General features: G+C 40.0%; 1 protein-coding gene across 15 annotated transcripts in view; it reads right to left on the bottom strand.

Moving 5' to 3' along the window:
- The window catches only part of LOC119073729 (titin), a 104,658-nt gene that overhangs the window by 34,883 nt on the left and 50,417 nt on the right, over positions 1–19,358 (bottom strand). For 12 of the 15 annotated variants that reach the window (XM_037179362.1, XM_037179361.1, XM_037179347.1 and 9 more), the window contains 2 exons: positions 12,426–18,449; positions 2,751–12,314 (listed from right to left, as the gene is read on the bottom strand). In XM_037179362.1, the coding sequence (XP_037035257.1) occupies positions 2,751–12,314; positions 12,426–18,449 (15,588 nt within the window). The remainder of the gene's footprint in view (positions 1–2,750; positions 12,315–12,425; positions 18,450–19,358) is intronic. The other 3 variants (XM_037179350.1, XM_037179360.1, XM_037179359.1) reach the window with 3 other exon arrangements.

The raw sequence follows: 19,358 nt of genomic DNA, 5'->3' as shown, positions 1-19,358 counted from the left end.
ATCCTCTTGCACAGTTTGAATTTCCGTAACCTCTGTCTTCCGACCTTTCTTCTTCTTAATCACTCTTTTCTTCACGATTGTTTTCTTAACTCCGTCAGGTGTTTGCGTTTCTAGTACAGTCACTTCCTCTGGAGATTCATGAATTTCAGAATCGTCGTCGAGTGGTGAAGTTTCAATTTCCTTAACATCAACAGTCGTGACAGTTGGTTTATCATCCTCCTGTACAGTTTGAATTTCCGTAACCTCTGTCTTTGGACCTTTCTTCTTCTTAATGACTCTTTTCTTTACGATTGTTTTCTTAACTCCGTCTGGTGTTTGCGTTTCTATAACAGTCACTTCTTCTGGAGATTCATGAATTTCAGAATCGTCGTCAATTTGTGAAGTTTCAATTTCTTTAACATCAACAGTCGTGACAGTTGGTTTATCATCCTCCTGTACAGTTTGAATTTCCGTAACCTCTGTTTTCGGACCTTTCTTCTTCTTAATCACTCTTTTCTTTACGATTGTTTTCTTAACTCCGTCTGGTGTTTGCGTTTCTAGAACAGTCACTTCTTCTGGAGATTCATGAATTTCAGAATCGTCGTCGACTGGTGAAGTTTCAATTTCCTTAACATCAACAGTCGTGACAGTTGGTTTATCATCCTCCTGTACAGTTTGAATTTCCGTAACCTCTGTCTTCCGACCTTGCTTCTTCTTAATCACTCTTTTCTTCACGATTGTTTTCTTAACTCCGTCAGGTGTTTGCGTTTCTAGTACAGTCACTTCCTCTGGAGATTCATGAATTTCAGAATCGTCGTCGAGTGGTGAAGTTTCAATTTCCTTAACATCAACAGTCGTGACAGTTGGTTTATCATCCTCCTGTACAGTTTGAATTTCCGTAACCTCTGTTTTCGGACCTTTCTTCTTCTTAATCACTCTTTTCTTTACGATTGTTTTCTTAACTCCGTCTGGTGTTTGCGTTTCTAGAACAGTCACTTCTTCTGGAGATTCATGAATTTCAGAATCGTCGTCGACTGGTGAAGTTTCAATTTCCTTAACATCAACAGTCGTGACAGTTGGTTTATCATCCTCCTGTACAGTTTGAATTTCCGTAACCTCTGTCTTCCGACCTTTCTTCTTCTTAATCACTCTTTTCTTCACGATTGTTTTCTTAACTCCGTCAGGTGTTTGCGTTTCTAGTACAGTCACTTCCTCTGGAGATTCATGAATTTCACTATCATCGTCAATTGGTGAAGTTTGAATTTCTTTAACATCAACAGTCGTGACAGTTGGTTTATCATCCTCCTGCACAGTTTGAATTTCCGTAACCTCTGTCTTTGGACCTTTCTTCTTCTTAATCACTCTTTTCTTTACGATGGTTTTCTTAACTCCGTCAGGTGTTTGCGTTTCTATAACAGTCACTTCTTCTGGAGATTCATGAATTTCAGAATCGTCATCGATTGGTGCAGTTTCAATTTCTTTAACATCAACAGTCGTGACAGTTGGTTTATCATCCTCCTGCACAGTTTGAATTTCCGTAACCTCTGTCTTTGGACCTCTCTTCTTCTTAATCACTCTTTTCTTTACGATTGTTTTTTTAACTCCGTCAGGTGTTTGCGTTTCTAGTACAGTCACTTCTTCTGGAGATTCATGAATTTCACTATCATCGTAGATTGGTGAAGTTTCAATTTCTTTAACATCAACAGTCGTGACAGTTGGTTTATCATCCTCTTGTACAGTTTGAATTTCCGTAACCTCTGTCTTTGGACCTTTCTTCTTCTTAATCACTCTTTTCTTTACGATTGTTTTCTTAACTCCATCAGGTGTTTGCGTTTCTAGTACAGTCACTTCTTCTGGAGATTCATGAATTTCAGAATCGTCATCGATTGGTGAAGTTTCAATTTCTTTAACATCAACAGTCGTGACAGTTGGTTTATCATCCTCCTGTACAGTTTGAATTTCCGTAACCTCTGTTTTCGGACCTTTCTTCTTCTTAATCACTCTTTTCCTTACGATCGTTTTCTTAACTCCATCAGGTGTTTGCGTTTCTAGTACAGTCACTTCTTCTGGAGATTCATGAATTTCAGAATCGTCATCGATTGGTGAAGTTTCAATTTCTTTAACATCAACAGTCGTGACAGTTGGTTTATCATCCTCCTGTACAGTTTGAATTTCCGTAACCTCTGTTTTCCGACCTTTCTTCTTCTTAATCACTCTTTTCTTTACGATTGTTTTCTTAACTCCGTCAGGTGTCTGTGTTTCTAGTACAGTCACTTCTTCTGGAGATTCATGAATTTCAGTATCAACGTCGATTGGTGAAGTTTCAATTTCTTTAACATCAACAGTCGTGACAGTTGGTTTATCATCCTCCTGTACAGTTTGAATTTCCGTAACCTCTGTTTTCGGACCTTTCTTCTTCTTAATCACTCTTTTCTTTACGATTGTTTTCTTAACTCCGTCAGGTGTCTGTGTTTCTAGTACAGTCACTTCTTCTGGAGATTCATGAATTTCAGAATCGTCGTCGATTGGTGAAGTTTCTTCTGGAGATTCATGAATTTCATTATCGTCATCAGTATTACAGGAAGCAATTCGGTTATCAACTTCATTGCTTGTGTTAGGCATATTTACATCGTTCAACTTATCACCTAAGGCATGCGTTTTCATTTCCGAACTAAGTATAATAAGAGAAATATTTGTGTCTGATCCCGACTCGATATTTGGAGTTTTGGGATGATTCTCTTGATTGTTTGTAAATAATGTGTCTTCCTTACCTATTTCCTCAATGTCGGTTGAAAAAACCTTTGTTTTCTTTTTACCCTTTCCCTTTTTAATTGGCGTCTGATCGACATTGTCGCTAATTTCTGTAATAGTTAACGTTTCTTGAATTGCATCATTATCTGAGACCGTTATTACTGCCACAGGCTTCTGTTCATCTTCTTCCACTGTTTCAATTACAGGTGCTTCCTCTTCTGTACCTTTTCTTTTCTTAATAACACGTTTCTTAATAACAGTTCTTTTCGACACTTTCTTATCTGTGATTTGTTCAGGACTTTCTTGAACTGTAGTTTCGGTGTCTTCGGGTTCAGGTTCAGTTTCTTCGATAGTCACTGTTGTAACTGGGGCCTGTCCTTCCTCTTCGACAGTTTGTATTTCAGTCACTTCGTCTTTCGGCCCCTTTTTCTTTTTGATTATCCGCTTTTTGATTACAGTTTTCTTCGTCTTTCCATCTTCAGTTTTTGTTTCTATAACAGTCACTTGTTCAGGTGTCTCGACTGCAACTGCTTCTTCTGGCTGTTCATCGGGCAACGCTTCTGTCTCCTCGACAGTGACAGTTGTGATAGGTTCCTTTCCCTCTTCTTCAACAGTTTGGATTTCCGTTATTTCTTGTTTGGGTCCTTTCTTCTTTTTGATCGTTCGTTTCTTAATAACAGTTTTCTTCGACACTCCGTCATCTGTTTCTGTCTCTAGAACTGTGACTTGTTCAGGACTTTCTTGAACTGTGGTTTCGGTCTCTTCTGGTTCAGGTTCAGTTTCTTCGACAGTCACTGTTGTAACCGGAGCTTGTCCTTCCTCTTCGACAGTTTGTATTTCAGTCACCTCGTCTTTCGGCCCCTTTTTCTTTTTGATTATCCGCTTTTTGATTACAGTTTTCTTCGTCTTTCCATCTTCAGTTTTTGTTTCTAGTACAGTCACTTGTTCAGGTGTCTCGACTGCAACTGCTTCTTCTGGCTGTTCATCGGGCAACGCTTCTGTCTCCTCGACAGTGACAGTTGTGATAGGTTCCTTTCCCTCTTCTTCAACAGTTTGGATTTCCGTTATTTCTTGTTTGGGTCCTTTCTTCTTTTTGATCGTTCGTTTCTTAATAACAGTTTTCTTCGACACTCCGTCATCTGTTTCTGTCTCTAGAACTGTGACTTGTTCAGGACTTTCTTGAACTGTGGTTTCGGTCTCTTCTGGTTCAGGTTCAGTTTCTTCGACAGTTACTGTTGTAACCGGAGCTTGTCCTTCCTCTTCGACAGTTTGTATTTCAGTCACCTCGTCTTTCGGCCCCTTCTTCTTTTTGATGATGCGCTTTTTGATTACAGTTTTCTTCGTCTTTCCATCTTCAGTTTTTGTTTCTAGTACAGTCACTTGTTCAGGTGTCTCGACTGCAACTGCTTCTTCTGTCTGTTCATCGGGCAACGCTTCTGTCCCCTCGACAGTGACAGTTGTGATAGGTTCCTTTCCCTCTTCTTCAACAGTTTGGATTTCCGTTATTTCTTGTTTGGGTCCTTTCTTCTTTTTGATCGTTCGTTTCTTAATAACAGTTTTCTTCGACACTCCGTCATCTGTTTCTGTCTCTAGAACTGTGACTTGTTCAGGACTTTCTTGAACTGTGGTTTCGGTCTCTTCTGGTTCAGGTTCAGTTTCTTCGACAGTTACTGTTGTAACCGGAGCTTGTCCTTCCTCTTCGACAGTTTGTATTTCAGTCACCTCGTCTTTCGGCCCCTTTTTCTTTTTGATTATCCTCTTTTTGATTACAGTTTTCTTCGTCTTTCCATCTTCAGTTTTTGTTTCTAGTACAGTCACTTGTTCAGGTGTCTCGACTGCAACTGCTTCTTCTGGCTGTTCATCGGGCAACGCTTCTGTCTCCTCGACAGTGACAGTTGTGATAGGTTCCTTTCCCTCTTCTTCAACAGTTTGGATTTCCGTTATTTCTTGTTTGGGTCCTTTCTTCTTTTTGATCGTTCGTTTCCTAATAACAGTTTTCTTCGACACTCCGTCATCTGTTTCTGTCTCTAGAACTGTGACTTGTTCAGGACTTTCTTGAACTGTGGTTTCGGTCTCTTCTGGTTCAGGTTCAGTTTCTTCGACAGTCACTGTTGTAACCGGAGCTTGTCCTTCCTCTTCGACAGTTTGTATTTCAGTCACCTCGTCTTTCGGCCCCTTTTTCTTTTTGATTATCCGCTTTTTGATTACAGTTTTCTTCGTCTTTCCATCTTCAGTTTTTGTTTCGAGTACAGTCACTTGTTCAGGTGTCTCGACTGCAACTGCTTCTTCTGGGTGTTCATCAGGCAACGCTTCTGTCTCCTCTACAGTGACAGTTGTGATAGGTTCTTTTCCATCTTCTTCAACAGTTTGGATTTCCGTTATTTCCTGTTGGGGTCCTTTCTTCTTTTTGATCGTTCGTTTCTTAATAACAGTTTTCTTCGACACTCCGTCATCTGTTTCTGTCTCTAGAACTGTGACTTGTTCAGGACTTTCTTGAACTGTGGTTTCGGTCTCTTCTGGTTCAGGTTCAGTTTCTTCGACAGTTACTGTTGTAACCGGAGCTTGTCCTTCCTCTTCGACAGTTTGTATTTCAGTCACCTCGTCTTTCGGCCCCTTCTTCTTTTTGATGATGCGCTTTTTGATTACAGTTTTCTTCGTCTTTCCATCTTCCGTTTTTGTTTCTAGAACAGTCACTTGTTCAGGTGTCTCGACTGCAACTGATTCTTCTGGCTGTTCATCGGGCAACGCTTCTGTCTCCTCGACAGTGACAGTTGTGATAGGTTCCTTTCCCTCTTCTTCAACAGTTTGGATTTCCGTTATTTCTTGTTTGGGTCCTTTCTTCTTTTTGATCGTTCGTTTCTTAATAACAGTTTTCTTCGACACTCCGTCATCTGTTTCTGTCTCTAGAACTGTGACTTGTTCAGGACTTTCTTGAACTGTGGTTTCGGTCTCTTCTGGTTCAGGTTCAGTTTCTTCGACAGTCACTGTTGTAACCGGAGCTTGTCCTTCCTCTTCGACAGTTTGTATTTCAGTCACTTCGTCTTTCGGCCCCTTCTTCTTTTTGATGATGCGCTTTTTGATTACAGTTTTCTTAGTCTTGCCATCTTCAGTTTTTGTTTCTAGTACAGTCACTTGTTCAGGTGTCTCGACTGCAACCGCTTCTTCTGGCTGTTCATCGGGCAACGCTTCTGTCTCCTCGACAGTTACAGTTGTGATAGGTTCTTTTCCCTCTTCTTCAACAGTTTGGATTTCCATCACTTCTTGTTTGGGTCCTTTCTTCTTTTTGATCGTTCGTTTCTTAATAACAGTTTTCTTCGACACTCCGTCGTCGGTTTCTGTCTCTAGAACGGTGACTTGTTCAGGACTTTCTTGAACTGTAGTTTCTGTCTCTTCGGGCTCAGGTTCAGTTTCTTCGACAGTCACTGTTGTAACTGGGGCCTGTCCTTCCTCTTCGACAGTCTGTATTTCAGTTACTTCGTTTTTCGGCCCCTTTTTCTTTTTGATGATGCGCTTTTTGATTACAGTTTTCTTAGTCTTGCCATCTTCAGTTTTTGTTTCTAGTACAGTCACTTGCTCAGGTGTCTCGACTGCAACCGCTTCTTCTGGCTGTTCATCGGGCAACGCTTCTGTCTCCTCGACAGTTACAGTTGTGATAGGTTCTTTTCCCTCTTCTTCAACAGTTTGGATTTCCGTCACTTCTTGTTTGGGTCCTTTCTTCTTTTTGATCGTTCGTTTCTTAATAACAGTTTTCTTCGACACTCCGTCGTCGGTTTCTGTCTCTAGAACGGTGACTTGTTCAGGACTTTCTTGAACTGTAGTTTCTGTCTCTTCGTGTTCAGGTTCAGTTTCTTCGACAGTCACTGTTGTAACCGGAGCTTGTCCTTCCTCTTCGACAGTCAGTATTTCAGTCACTTCGTCTTTCGGCCCCTTTTTCTTTTTGATGATCCGCTTTTTGATTACAGTTTTCTTCGACTTGCCATCCTCAGTTTTCGTTTCGAGTACGGTTACTTGTTCAGGTGTCTCGACTGTAACTGCTTCTTCTGTCTGTTCATCTGGTAACGCTTCTGTCTCCTCGACAGTGACAGTTGTGATAGGTTTCTTTCCCTCTTCTTCAACAGTTTGGATTTCCGTCACTTCTTGTTTGGGTCCTTTCTTCTTTTTGATCGTTCGTTTCTTAATAACAGTTTTCTTCGACACTCCGTCGTCGGTTTCTGTCTCTAGAACAGTGACTTGTTCAGGACTTTCTTGAACTGTGGTTTCGGTGTATTCGGGTTCAGGTTCAGTTTCTTCGACAGTCACTGTTGTAACCGGAGCTTGTCCTTCCTCTTCGACAGTTTGTATTTCAGTCACTTCGTCTTTCGGTCCCTTTTTCTTTTTGATTATCCGCTTTTTGATTACAGTTTTCTTCGTCTTTCCATCTTCAGTTTTTGTTTCTAGAACAGTCACTTGTTCAGGTGTCTCGACTGCAACTGCTTCTTCTGGCTGTTCATCGGGCAACGCTTCTGTCTCCTCGACAGTGACAGTTGTGATAGGTTCCTTTCCCTCTTCTTCAACAGTTTGGATTTCCGTTATTTCTTGTTTGGGTCCTTTCTTCTTTTTGATCGTTCGTTTCTTAATAACAGTTTTCTTCGACACTCCGTCGTCGGTTTCTGTCTCTAGAACGGTGACTTGTTCAGGACTTTCTTGAACTGTGGTTTCGGTCTCTTCTGGTTCAGGTTCAGTTTCTTCGACAGTTACTGTTGTAACCGGAGCTTGTCCTTCCTCTTCGACAGTTTGTATTTCAGTCACCTCGTCTTTCGGCCCCTTTTTCTTTTTGATTATCCGCTTTTTGATTACAGTTTTCTTCGTCTTTCCATCTTCAGTTTTTGTTTCTAGTACAGTCACTTGTTCAGGTGTCTCGACTGCAACTGCTTCTTCTGGCTGTTCATCGGGCAACGCTTCTGTCTCCTCGACAGTGACAGTTGTGATAGGTTCCTTTCCCTCTTCTTCAACAGTTTGGATTTCTGTCACTTCTTGTTTGGGTCCTTTCTTCTTTTTGATCGTTCGTTTCTTAATAACAGTTTTCTTCGACACTCCGTCGTCGGTTTCTGTCTCTAGAACGGTGACTTGTTCAGGACTTTCTTGAACTGTAGTTTCTGTCTCTTCGGGCTCAGGTTCAGTTTCTTCGACAGTCACTGTTGTAACTGGGGCCTGTCCTTCCTCTTCGACAGTCTGTATTTCAGTTACTTCGTTTTTCGGCCCCTTTTTCTTTTTGATGATGCGCTTTTTGATTACAGTTTTCTTAGTCTTGCCATCTTCAGTTTTTGTTTCTAGTACAGTCACTTGCTCAGGTGTCTCGACTGCAACCGCTTCTTCTGGCTGTTCATCGGGCAACGCTTCTGTCTCCTCGACAGTTACAGTTGTGATAGGTTCCTTTCCCTCTTCTTCAACAGTTTGGATTTCCGTCACTTCTTGTTTGGGTCCTTTCTTCTTTTTGATTGTTCGTTTCTTAATAACAGTTTTCTTCGACACTCCGTCGTCGGTTTCTGTCTCTAGAACGGTGACTTGTTCAGGACTTTCTTGAACTGTTGTTTCGGTGTCTTCGGGTTCAGGTTCAGTTTCTTCGACAGTCACTGTTGTAACTGGGGCCTGTCCTTCCTCTTCGACAGTCTGTATTTCAGTAACTTCGTCTTTCGGCCCCTTCTTCTTTTTGATGATGCGCTTTTTGATTACAGTTTTCTTAGTCTTGCCATCTTCAGTTTTTGTTTCTAGTACAGTCACTTGTTCAGGTGTCTCGACTGCAACCGCTTCTTCTGGCTGTTCATCGGGCAACGCTTCTGTCTCCTCGACAGTTACAGTTGTGATAGGTTCCTTTCCCTCTTCTTCAACAGTTTGGATTTCCGTTATTTCTTGTTTGGGTCCTTTCTTCTTTTTGATCGTTCGTTTCTTAATAACAGTTTTCTTCGACACTCCGTCGTCGGTTTCTGTCTCTAGAACGGTGACTTGTTCAGGACTTTCTTGAACTGTGGTTTCGGTCTCTTCTGGTTCAGGTTCAGTTTCTTCGACAGTTACTGTTGTAACCGGAGCTTGTCCTTCCTCTTCGACAGTTTGTATTTCAGTCACCTCGTCTTTCGGCCCCTTTTTCTTTTTGATTATCCGCTTTTTGATTACAGTTTTCTTCGTCTTTCCATCTTCAGTTTTTGTTTCTAGTACAGTCACTTGTTCAGGTGTCTCGACTGCAACTGCTTCTTCTGGCTGTTCATCGGGCAACGCTTCTGTCTCCTCGACAGTGACAGTTGTGATAGGTTCCTTTCCCTCTTCTTCAACAGTTTGGATTTCTGTCACTTCTTGTTTGGGTCCTTTCTTCTTTTTGATCGTTCGTTTCTTAATAACAGTTTTCTTCGACACTCCGTCATCTGTTTCTGTCTCTAGAACTGTGACTTGTTCAGGACTTTCTTGAACTGTGGTTTCGGTCTCTTCTGGTTCAGGTTCAGTTTCTTCGACAGTCACTGTTGTAACCGGAGCCTGTCCTTCCTCTTCGACAGTCTGTATTTCAGTCACTTCGTCTTTCGGCCCCTTTTTCCTTTTGATGATGCGCTTTTTGATTACAGTTTTCTTAGTCTTTCCATCTTCAGTTTTTGTTTCTAGTACAGTCACTTGTTCAGGTGTCTCGACTGCAACCGCTTCTTCTGGCTGTTCATCGGGCAACGCTTCTGTCTCCTCGATAGTGACAGTTGTGATAGGTTCCTTTCCCTCTTCTTCAACAGTTTGGATTTCCGTCACTTCTTGTTTGGGTCCTTTCTTCTTTTTGATCGTTCGTTTCTTAATGACAGTTTTCTTCGACACTCCGTCGTCTGTTTCTGTCTCTAGAACGGTGACTTGTTCAGGACTTTCTTGAACTGTGGTTTCGGTGTCTTCGGGTTCAGGTTCAGTTTCTTCGACAGTCACTGTTGTAACTGGGGCCTGTCCTTCCTCTTCGACAGTCTGTATTTCAGTCACTTCGTCCTTCGGCCCCTTTTTCTTTTTGATGATGCGCTTTTTTATTACAGTTTTCTTCGTCTTGCCATCTTCAGCTTTTGTTTCTAGTACAGTCACTTGTTCAGGTGTCTCGACTGCAACTGCTTCTTCTGGCTGTTCATCTGGCAACGCTTCTGTCTCCTCGACAGTGACAGTTGTGATAGGTTCCTTTCCCTCTTCTTCAACAGTTTGGATTTCCGTCACTTCTTGTTTGGGTCCTTTCTTCTTTTTGATCGTTCGTTTCTTAATAACAGTTTTCTTCGACACTCCGTCGACGGTTTCTGTCTCTAGAACAGTGACTTGTTCAGGACTTTCTTGAACTGTAGTTTCTGTCTCTTCGGGTTCAGGTTCAGTTTCTTCGACAGTCACTGTTGTAACCGGAGCTTGTCCTTCCTCTTCGACAGTCTGTATTTCAGTCACTTCGTCTTTCGCCCCCTTTTTCTTTTTGATGATCCGCTTTTTGATTACAGTTTTCTTCGTCTTCCCATCTTCAGTTTTAGTTTCTAGTACAGTCACTTGTTCAGGTGTCTCGACTGCAACTGCTTCTTCTGGCTGTTCATCTGGCAACGCTTCTGTCTCCTCGATAGTGACAGTTGTGATAGGTTCCTTTCCCTCTTCTTCAACAGTTTGGATTTCCGTCACTTCTTGTTTGGGTCCTTTCTTCTTTTTGATCGTTCGTTTCTTAATAACAGTTTTCTTCGACACTCCGTCGTCGGTTTCTGTCTCTAGAACGGTGACTTGTTCAGGACTTTCTTGAACTGTAGTTTCTGTCTCTTCGGGTTCAGGTTCAGTTTCTTCGACAGTCACTGTTGTAACCGGAGCTTGTCCTTCCTCTTCGACAGTCTGTATTTCAGTCACTTCGTCTTTCGCCCCCTTTTTCTTTTTGATGATCCGCTTTTTGATTACAGTTTTCTTCGTCTTCCCATCTTCAGTTTTAGTTTCTAGTACAGTCACTTGTTCAGGTGTCTCGACTGCAACTGCTTCTTCTGGCTGTTCATCTGGCAACGCTTCTGTCTCCTCGACAGTGACAGTTGTGATAGGTTCCTTTCCCTCTTCTTCAACAGTTTGGATTTCCGTCACTTCTTGTTTGGGTCCTTTCTTCTTTTTGATCGTTCGTTTCTTAATAACAGTTTTCTTCGACACTCCGCCGTCGGTTTCTGTCTGTAGAACGGTGACTTGTTCAGGACTTTCTTGTACTGTGGTTTCGGTGTCTTCGGGTTCAGGTTCAGTTTCTTCGACAGTCACTGTTGTAACTGGGGCCTGTCCTTCCTCTTCGACAGTCTGTATTTCAGTCACTTCGTCTTTCGCCCCCTTTTTCTTTTTGATGATCCGCTTTTTGATTACAGTTTTCTTCGTCTTTCCATCTTCAGTTTTAGTTTCTAGTACAGTCACTTGTTCAGGTGTCTCGACTGCAACTGCTTCTTCTGGCTGTTCATCTGGCAACGCTTCTGTCTCCTCGACAGTGACAGTTGTGATAGGTTCCTTTCCCTCTTCTTCAACAGTTTGGATTTCCGTCACTTCTTGTTTGGGTCCTTTCTTCTTTTTGATCGTTCGTTTCTTAATAACAGTTTTCTTCGACACTCCGTCGTCGGTTTCTGTCTCTAGAACGGTGACTTGTTCAGGACTTTCTTGAACTGTAGTTTCTGTCTGTTCGGGTTCAGGTTCAGTTTCTTCGACAGTCACTGTTGTAACCGGAGCTTGTCCTTCCTCTTCGACAGTCTGTATTTCAGTCACTTCGTCTTTCGTCCCTTTTTTCTTTTTGATGATCCGCTTTTTGATTACAGTTTTCTTCGTCTTCCCATCTTCAGTTTTAGTTTCTAGTACAGTCACTTGTTCAGGTGTCTCAACTGCAACTGCTTCTTCTGGCTGTTCATCTGGCAACGCTTCTGTCTCCTCGACAGTGACAGTTGTGATAGGTTCCTTTCCCTCTTCTTCAACAGTTTGTATTTCCGTTACTTCTTGTTTGGGTCCTTTCTTCTTTTTGATCGTTCGTTTCTTAATAACAGTTTTCTTCGACACTCCGTCGTCGGTTTCTGTCTCTAGAACGGTGACTTGTTCAGGGCCTACTTCTACAGTTGAAGCGGCATCTTGTGAGTCATGCTCAACGCTTTCAACTTTGACTGTGGTAACAGGAGTTTGTCCTTCCTCTTCAACTGTTTGAATTTCAGTAATCTCATCTTTGGCGCCTTTTTTCTTTTTTATTACTCGTTTCTTGACAATGGTTTTTTTTGATGTTCCGTCTTTATCTCTTGTTTCAATTATTGAGATTTGTTCTGGTTGTTCCTCAATTGTGTCGCTTGTAGCAGTGGCTGTGGGAATTCTTTCATATTCTTCAACAGTTATTGTACTAACAGGTTCTTTGTCGTCTTCCTCAACGGTTTGAATTTGCGTAATTTCGTCTTTCGATCCCTTAACTTTCTTTATAGTTCGCTTTTTAACTATCATTTTCTTCACTTGACCATCTTTTGATTTTGTTTCGATTATTGTAACTTCCTCCGGTAATTCTGTGAGTGGTGTATCTGTGGTGAGTGTTTCGAGTGTCTGTTTTGTAGATGGTTTTGATTTGGATTGTGTCTTCTTGTTTGTATCTGTATGATAGAAAGTGTTTTGTGTTTAATGTCTATGTAATGTTTATGAAAACGATATGGGGTGGGAGATTAAATCTAGCCTTAGTTCTACTTAAATGTCTAATCACCTACCTCGCAGCACATTAGGCTGTTTTGATTTAGCAAACTCAATTTTTTCCGTTTCAGAAATATTTGCAAAGTGCTGATTGTCAATCGATTTTTGACGGTATTCGTCTGTGAACTCATTGGCATTGACTTCGATTATTTGTAAAATGTTCTTTGACTCTTGCTGCGTTATTTCTGAATGTTTTACTGGAATCGTTTGTTGTATGTCAAGCGTTTGAACAGTGTCATTGCACGTAACCACTTCCACAGTCGATGTTTTTAATGTGTCAATCGTTTGTGAGGCTCGTCTGTTTTTATTTATTTGTTTTTCTAATGTTTCTGTTGTTTCATTTACCGATATTTCGGTAGTCTCTGAAGTTTTGCTAAATGTCATTACATTGTGTTCAGTTGCATGTTCACTGACAGTTTCTTGTTGAAGAAGTGGTTCGATTGTATTTTCAGATGTGATTTCTGTTGTTACTGGAACTTTCATCTTTTTTACATTAGGTGTAGCTTTCCTAATTTGTTCGTTTTGTTTTAGGATATGTTCTACCGTTTCTTGGATTTCAACCACTTCTTTTACCGGTAATTTTCTTTCAACAATGGTCTCACTTATAGTGCTTTCATCTTGCAATGGCAGCTTGACTTCAATAGGTTGAACCGTACTGGTAGGTATTATTTCAGATGTCTCTGCAACTTCTTTTTCTGAAACAGTCGTTCTTGCAGTTTTCTTTTCTGTTGCAGTAATTATAAGTTCCTCTTCTTTAGTTTCAGTTTCTACAAATTGTACACTCAATGCGTCACTTGCTTGTTGAAGCAGTTGTGCTACCTTATCATCCGGCTGAGCAACGTTAAGGTTCTGAGTTGTCTCAATGACTCTGACGTCTGTTTGTTCGACAGCCTTATACTCGCTATAGTCTGTACCTGCTATTTTTGTACCCAGAAGTTCTTCAACCATGTATTCTTCCACAGTTTCACCAACCTTTACCTCCTCAGTTGCCAAACTTTCAGATATTGTATGGCTAATCTGAGGATACTGAGGATTTTCTTTAGAATAACTGAAGGGAGACATAGTGTCAATTGGAATAACCTCTTCCTGCGTCGGCACTTGTTTAGGTACTATAATCCTGTTTGCATTGAAAAGTGTATTATCTTTACTTTGAAGATCTGATTCAGATTCGTTGACTGATGTTTCTGTCGTCAAAACCGATTTCATTTCAGAGAAAATAGTTTGAGAAGCTGTTTTTGCATCCAAAGATGTTATTGTGGCGTCTGAGACAATTTCATATGGAGTAACTTCAGTTACCCTAGTCTCGTTCAACTGGTCCGCTACCAATTGACAAATAACTGGCTTTGTACCATCTTTTTCGATTGGTTTTGTGGAATCAGAGGCTGTGACTTCTTCTACTGCAATTGATTTGAAGATGTTATCAGACGAATGAGTGGCTTTCTTGCTTTCGGTGATTGCAGCAACAAAATTTTGTTCGTTTTCAAATGTCGCTGGCGCTGAAACTTGAACAGAAGAATGTTCATCTTGCATAGAATGAGCAATTTTCTGTTCGGGCTTGACACTACTCTCGAAAGAATCAATTGTGTCGCATGGTACTGTGTGAAACGTACCGGCGATTTCCATTTGCCCACGTTGAATTGTAGCTACTTCAAGTCTATCTGTAGTATGTCTTATGTCTTCAAGTGCATAAGTTAGTTCGACTTCTTCTGAAACAGCAGTCGTTAACGCATTTGTCTCAACGCTTTTAGCCTTGTGGGTTTCAAACTCTGGCTTCGTAATGAACTCTTTTTCCGTGTCAACTGCTTCATTTGATGTTATCTGAAGGGGTGATTGCTCATCGATTACAGCCAATGCTTTTTTTGTAACAACTTCTTGCTGTTTAACAGAGCCTTCTACTAATTCGTAAGAAATGGTTTCGCTTGTAGTCATTTCATGATGTTCAGATGTCTTTATCTCGGCATTTGAAGACATGCTTTCAATGTTGTACTCATTTGTTGATTCTTTTATTTCTGCTTCTGCAACAATTGCCACCTTGTAGGGACTACCAGGTACTGGATGGGCATGTTCATCTGTCAAAATCTTTTTTGATAGCTGCGTTTCGTGTTCCGACAGTTCAGTATACTCCACAATGACAGACTGTTGACTGTCCTGAACGGCGTGAGCAACTTTCTCATCAAGGTTTCTAGATTCTGTAAAGTCTGATGTGTTTTCATAGGCTATGAGATCTGAAATATTCATCTCATGATGGTCTTGGCTAACCACTTTCGCCTGATCGGTTGTCTGAGGTCTGTAATCGAGTGATCCCACAGATTCTATTATCTTTGTTTCTTCCACATTCATTGACTTCATGACATCAAGTTCAGTTACACCTGCATGATAGGATTCAGTTGTTGAAGTAGTAAATGTAGCCTCTTTGTCTGAAACTTCGGTGGAAGTAACTGTTACAGGACGCAGTTCGCTTATTGTGGGTGTGGCAATTTTCCCTTCTAGTGAATCGGAAATATTCATTGTACATAATCCTTCTAATGGGATTGTTTCCGTTACGGTTGTTTCTTCAGCATTTAAACTGCAAACTTTTGCACTTGCACTTAGACTCGTAGATCCTTCATAGTTTGAAATACTATGTGAAGGTTCAGTTTCTTCGACAATTGCAGACCTCAATGGCTGAGGAGCTATTGATTCTGCATGTTGTTGAGTTACTGGGGTTTTATCATCTAATTTACCTTCTTTATCAACTAAGACCTGAGACGATACTTGCAAAGACTGTTGCATATTCAGAGATTTTAATGCGGTAGCCATATCTGCTTTAGTCAAGTCTTTGATATCACTAATTCCTTCATAGGAAACCGGTTCAATTATTGTTGAACTTTGTTGTTCATCAAACGTAGCTTTGGCAAATGTGTCAATCTTATCGACAGCTCTCACATCGCTCACATTGATAAACGGTTCTATTTCTTCTACTTGCACAGATTTAAGAGAATGTGATGGTATTCTAGTGGCGTTTTGACTCACGACTGGAATCTCAGCATTGAACATACCTTCTTTTTCAGCTGTTTTATGTTCACTAATTTGAATGGAACGCATTTCACTTAAAACCTGATATGCAACATTTTCTGGCAGCTTGGGTTCGGGTTTGAGCTGAGTAATTCCTTCAAAAGCAACTATTTCGGTTATATGTTTTTCTTCCATTTCAGAATTTAAAACTTTCGCTGTTGTTTGTGGTAGCTCTGTGGGCCTCACCTTATCTGTATTTAACGACGGTTCAACTTCTTCAATAATAATAGATTTATGTGTGTCTAAGGCCGAAGATTTAGCGGTCTGTTTCTCGATTGTTTCTCTTTCGAAGTGTTTCTCATGTTCTGAAGCAATAAGTTGGGTTACCTCCACCGACTTTTTATAGTCCAACACTTCGACAGCACTGGCTCCTTCAGGAGATTGCTTAGGGTGTAAATTGGTGACATTATCAAACGGTTGCACTTCAGAAACTATCATTTCTTCTACTTCCGTACTTTTAACCTTAGCTTTCGATGTAACTGGCTCTGTACGATTCTGTTGAGTTGCTTCTTGGAGTACATCAACTTCTTCAACAGTCAACGAAGAAAATGGTTGTGTTGGAACTTGTTTGGCTAGGCAGCTGTCTAAGAAATCACTTTTTTCAAATTTTTCTTCCTTTTCAGAAGCTTCATGAGCTGTTACTAGAATTGATTTCTGTAGATCAAGTGATTTTGTAGCAACAACGGAGTCAGGCTTTTCAGTTGGCTTAATGCTAGCAGCGTCCTCAAATGCAGTAGTTTCCGATATATGTGTCTGTTCCATTTCATCGGTAACGAGCTTTGCTTTTGTTGATGGTGCACTTTCGATTTTTACATCATATGTACTCATTGCAGATTGAGTCTCTTCTACAACAATCGACTTGTATGTATCAGATGGCACTGTTCTTGCATTTTGACTTTCAGATCTAGCATCAACATTCAATTGATCTTCTTTTTCTGATGTCATTTGCTCAATAATCTCAATGTATCTTTGCGTGTTCCAAGATGTGTCCGCAAGGTGTGTTTCGGGTGCATCTTTATCCTTTAAGTAGGTCAGTCCTTCGAAAGGCGTTACTTCGGTGGTCATTGTTTCATTCATCTGTGTGTTTACCTCCTTAGCGTTTGTTGTACTAGGCACGTCGACGACAACATTGTCTACACTGTGTGAAATTTCGATCTCATCAACCACAACTGATTTCAAAGCATGTGTAGGATTAACAGTCGCCTGATGTGAAGCCAACATTTCATGCGGGTGAAAGATCTCTTCTCTCTCTGCGGCTTCCTGACTCATTACCTCGATGGACCGTTGCGTGTCAACAATAGGCATAGCTGTTGTTGACTCAGAGGTTGGTTTTGTTGTGAAATCGGTTTCTTTGTCGTGTGAAACAGTGGTTATTACTTCGCTTGATTCGTATAATTGGTAACTAAATGATGCCTCACTACCTTTAACTTCTGGTTTTCCTTCTAAAGGTATGACGTCACTTAACGGATAAGTGTCCTGAGTTTCAAAAGCATCGGATGGTTCAATTATTTGTTTTCCAATTTGAGTCTTCGGTTGTTTAAGAGCCACAAAATCATCTTCGCGTTCGTGAATAATTGGCTGTAAAATATCGGGTATTGGCATTGAAGAATAGTTGAAATTGGGCTGTATTGATTTAACTTCAGTTGGTGTGAGTAGCTTTTCTTCCGCCTCGGCAACGTTTATTTCAGAAGTCGAAACTGTTATATTTTCTGAGTAATCAACATTTGCTTTCTTTTCGTCTACATCAATTTTTTCAAATTTGGTTTCACTTTGCTGTGAATCAACAATCGATGTCGTAATGCTCTCGAATGTTGTAAATTCTTCAGTTACATTTACTGATTCTGGAATGAATGATCCACTAAACTCTTTTTCTGTATCTTGTACGGTAGCTTGACACACTGTAATTGATTCAACAGATTTTAATGAAATATTAGCCAATTGTTGGGGTGGTAACCGCCCCGGTACATATATGTCCTCTTTTTCCGGAGCGTTTGTTTCTTCGGTAATGTAAGGCTTTTGCGGTACGAAAGCTTTCGTAGCAATTTCTGTAGCAACTACAAGTTCGGGATAATATTTTGATTCTTTATCTTCTGAAAATATTTCAGTTACTTCCATGTATTCTGATTCGGGTATGCTACGTGTTGCTTGAGCTGGATGTGTTTTTATATTCATTGGTAGTTCCTTCTCAGTTTCAGCTTTATGTACTTCTGTAATTTCTATTCCTTCCACTGGCGTTATGTCTTCGGTGGCTAGAACTTTTGTCGGTTGGGTCTTGCTTTCCATTTCTTTCTCTTGATGAGACACTATTGCTTCCGAAATAACTTTTGCATCATGAACGGAAAACTCCACGCTAGCTTTAGTTTCTATACTTTTCACTGAGACAAAATCACCAACTGTGTCGGTTGTGTTTGATTCGGTAATAATAATCGACTGATTAGGTACATATTCTGTACGAGTTTGCTGTTTAGGCTCTGGTACAGACGGTAAAATTTCAGAAATAGTGTCTTTAAGCTCAATTTCTGATATTTGTAACGATTCTAGGGGAGATGTTGTTGTCGAAACTTTTTGCTCTTGTCTCTTTGTTGCAAAAATAGATTGTTCTTCACTCTCAGTAGCTACAATTTCTTCAGTAATTGCTGAAGATTGATGCAAAACCTTAACTTCTGCTTGAGCCTTTGTAGCTGCTTGTGGACCAATGTTGGCAATTTTATTTAAACCAACAATTTCCGTATGTTCAATGGGAACATTTGTTGGCAATTGATTAACCGGTTTCATTGATTCTACTTCAAAATCTGTAACCACTTCTTCTTTTAAGAACTCATCATTCGAACTAGGAGTTAATTCTTTTGAGACTTTCCGATCGACTTGAACCTCTAACGCATCTTGTTCAATTTCTGTCTTGTGTGTGGTTTTTGTTTTTTGTTTCTTTTTGGCAACAACTTTTTGTTGTTCGACGCTAACTTGGTGCTGATCAACCCTGACGCTTTCTGTGAATTATGTAAATGTAAAAATGTAATTTATTTGATTTTTTTTCTTTGTTGTTTTAGTTTTTGTTTAGGTCATTTAGGTCGACATTTTAGTTTCTTAGTGGCATTTTGACTTTTAGTTTTTAATTCACTACGTGTAGGTTCGCATCTACGTGCTACGTTTATATCGATTAATTCTGTGTTTAGTTTCTTTTTGGGGCCGAATTAGTCCAATATGCTTGTTAATAGGTGTTGTGTTCCAATCATGTTCGCAGTTTTTATATATTATGAATTTTGGGGATGGTTCAGGTTCAATTCGATATAAACGCATTTTCGCTGGTTTAGTATTTATTGGTTTTTTGGGTTTTCTTTTTGTTTTGTTCAGCAATGTCACTACTGGGTAGTTTATTTCGTTATTTTTAATCACCTAAAAACGTTATGGAATTTCGTCGAAAAATCTAAATTTAAAATTGTTTTAAGGAAATGGCGACGCCAAAAAATATTTTGAAAGAACTAGTTTCTTTGACGGTAAACATATTAATTTGACTTTTTGGATAAAATTCAATTCATTTTTATAAACAAAATTAGCTTAACTGACATTAACGGAATCAACGTAATGATAGTACTACAGAAATAAGTAATCATTCAGCATCCATGAATTTCAATTTTGAGTTCAATATTCAAAGTGACATCAGAACTGACAAGTTTTCACCTGTATTCTCAAATTACTACGCTTCACGTCAAAGGTTCTTCCAATAAAAACAGTAAAAAAAATATTGAAAAAATAAAAACAAAAAATTCATTTCCCAACATCATCACAAAAAAACTGGGTCGCGTCAAATTATATTCAAAATATGACGCCAACAAAAATCAAAATCGTCTGTAGTTAGTTCAACAAAAAAAAATCTAATTACAAAATCGCAAACTTTG

This window comes from Bradysia coprophila, unplaced genomic scaffold, assembly GCF_014529535.1.
Source record: "Bradysia coprophila strain Holo2 unplaced genomic scaffold, BU_Bcop_v1 contig_138, whole genome shotgun sequence".
NCBI lineage: Eukaryota > Metazoa > Arthropoda > Insecta > Diptera > Sciaridae > Bradysia > Bradysia coprophila.
This window is presented reverse-complemented; position numbering and strand designations above follow the sequence as displayed.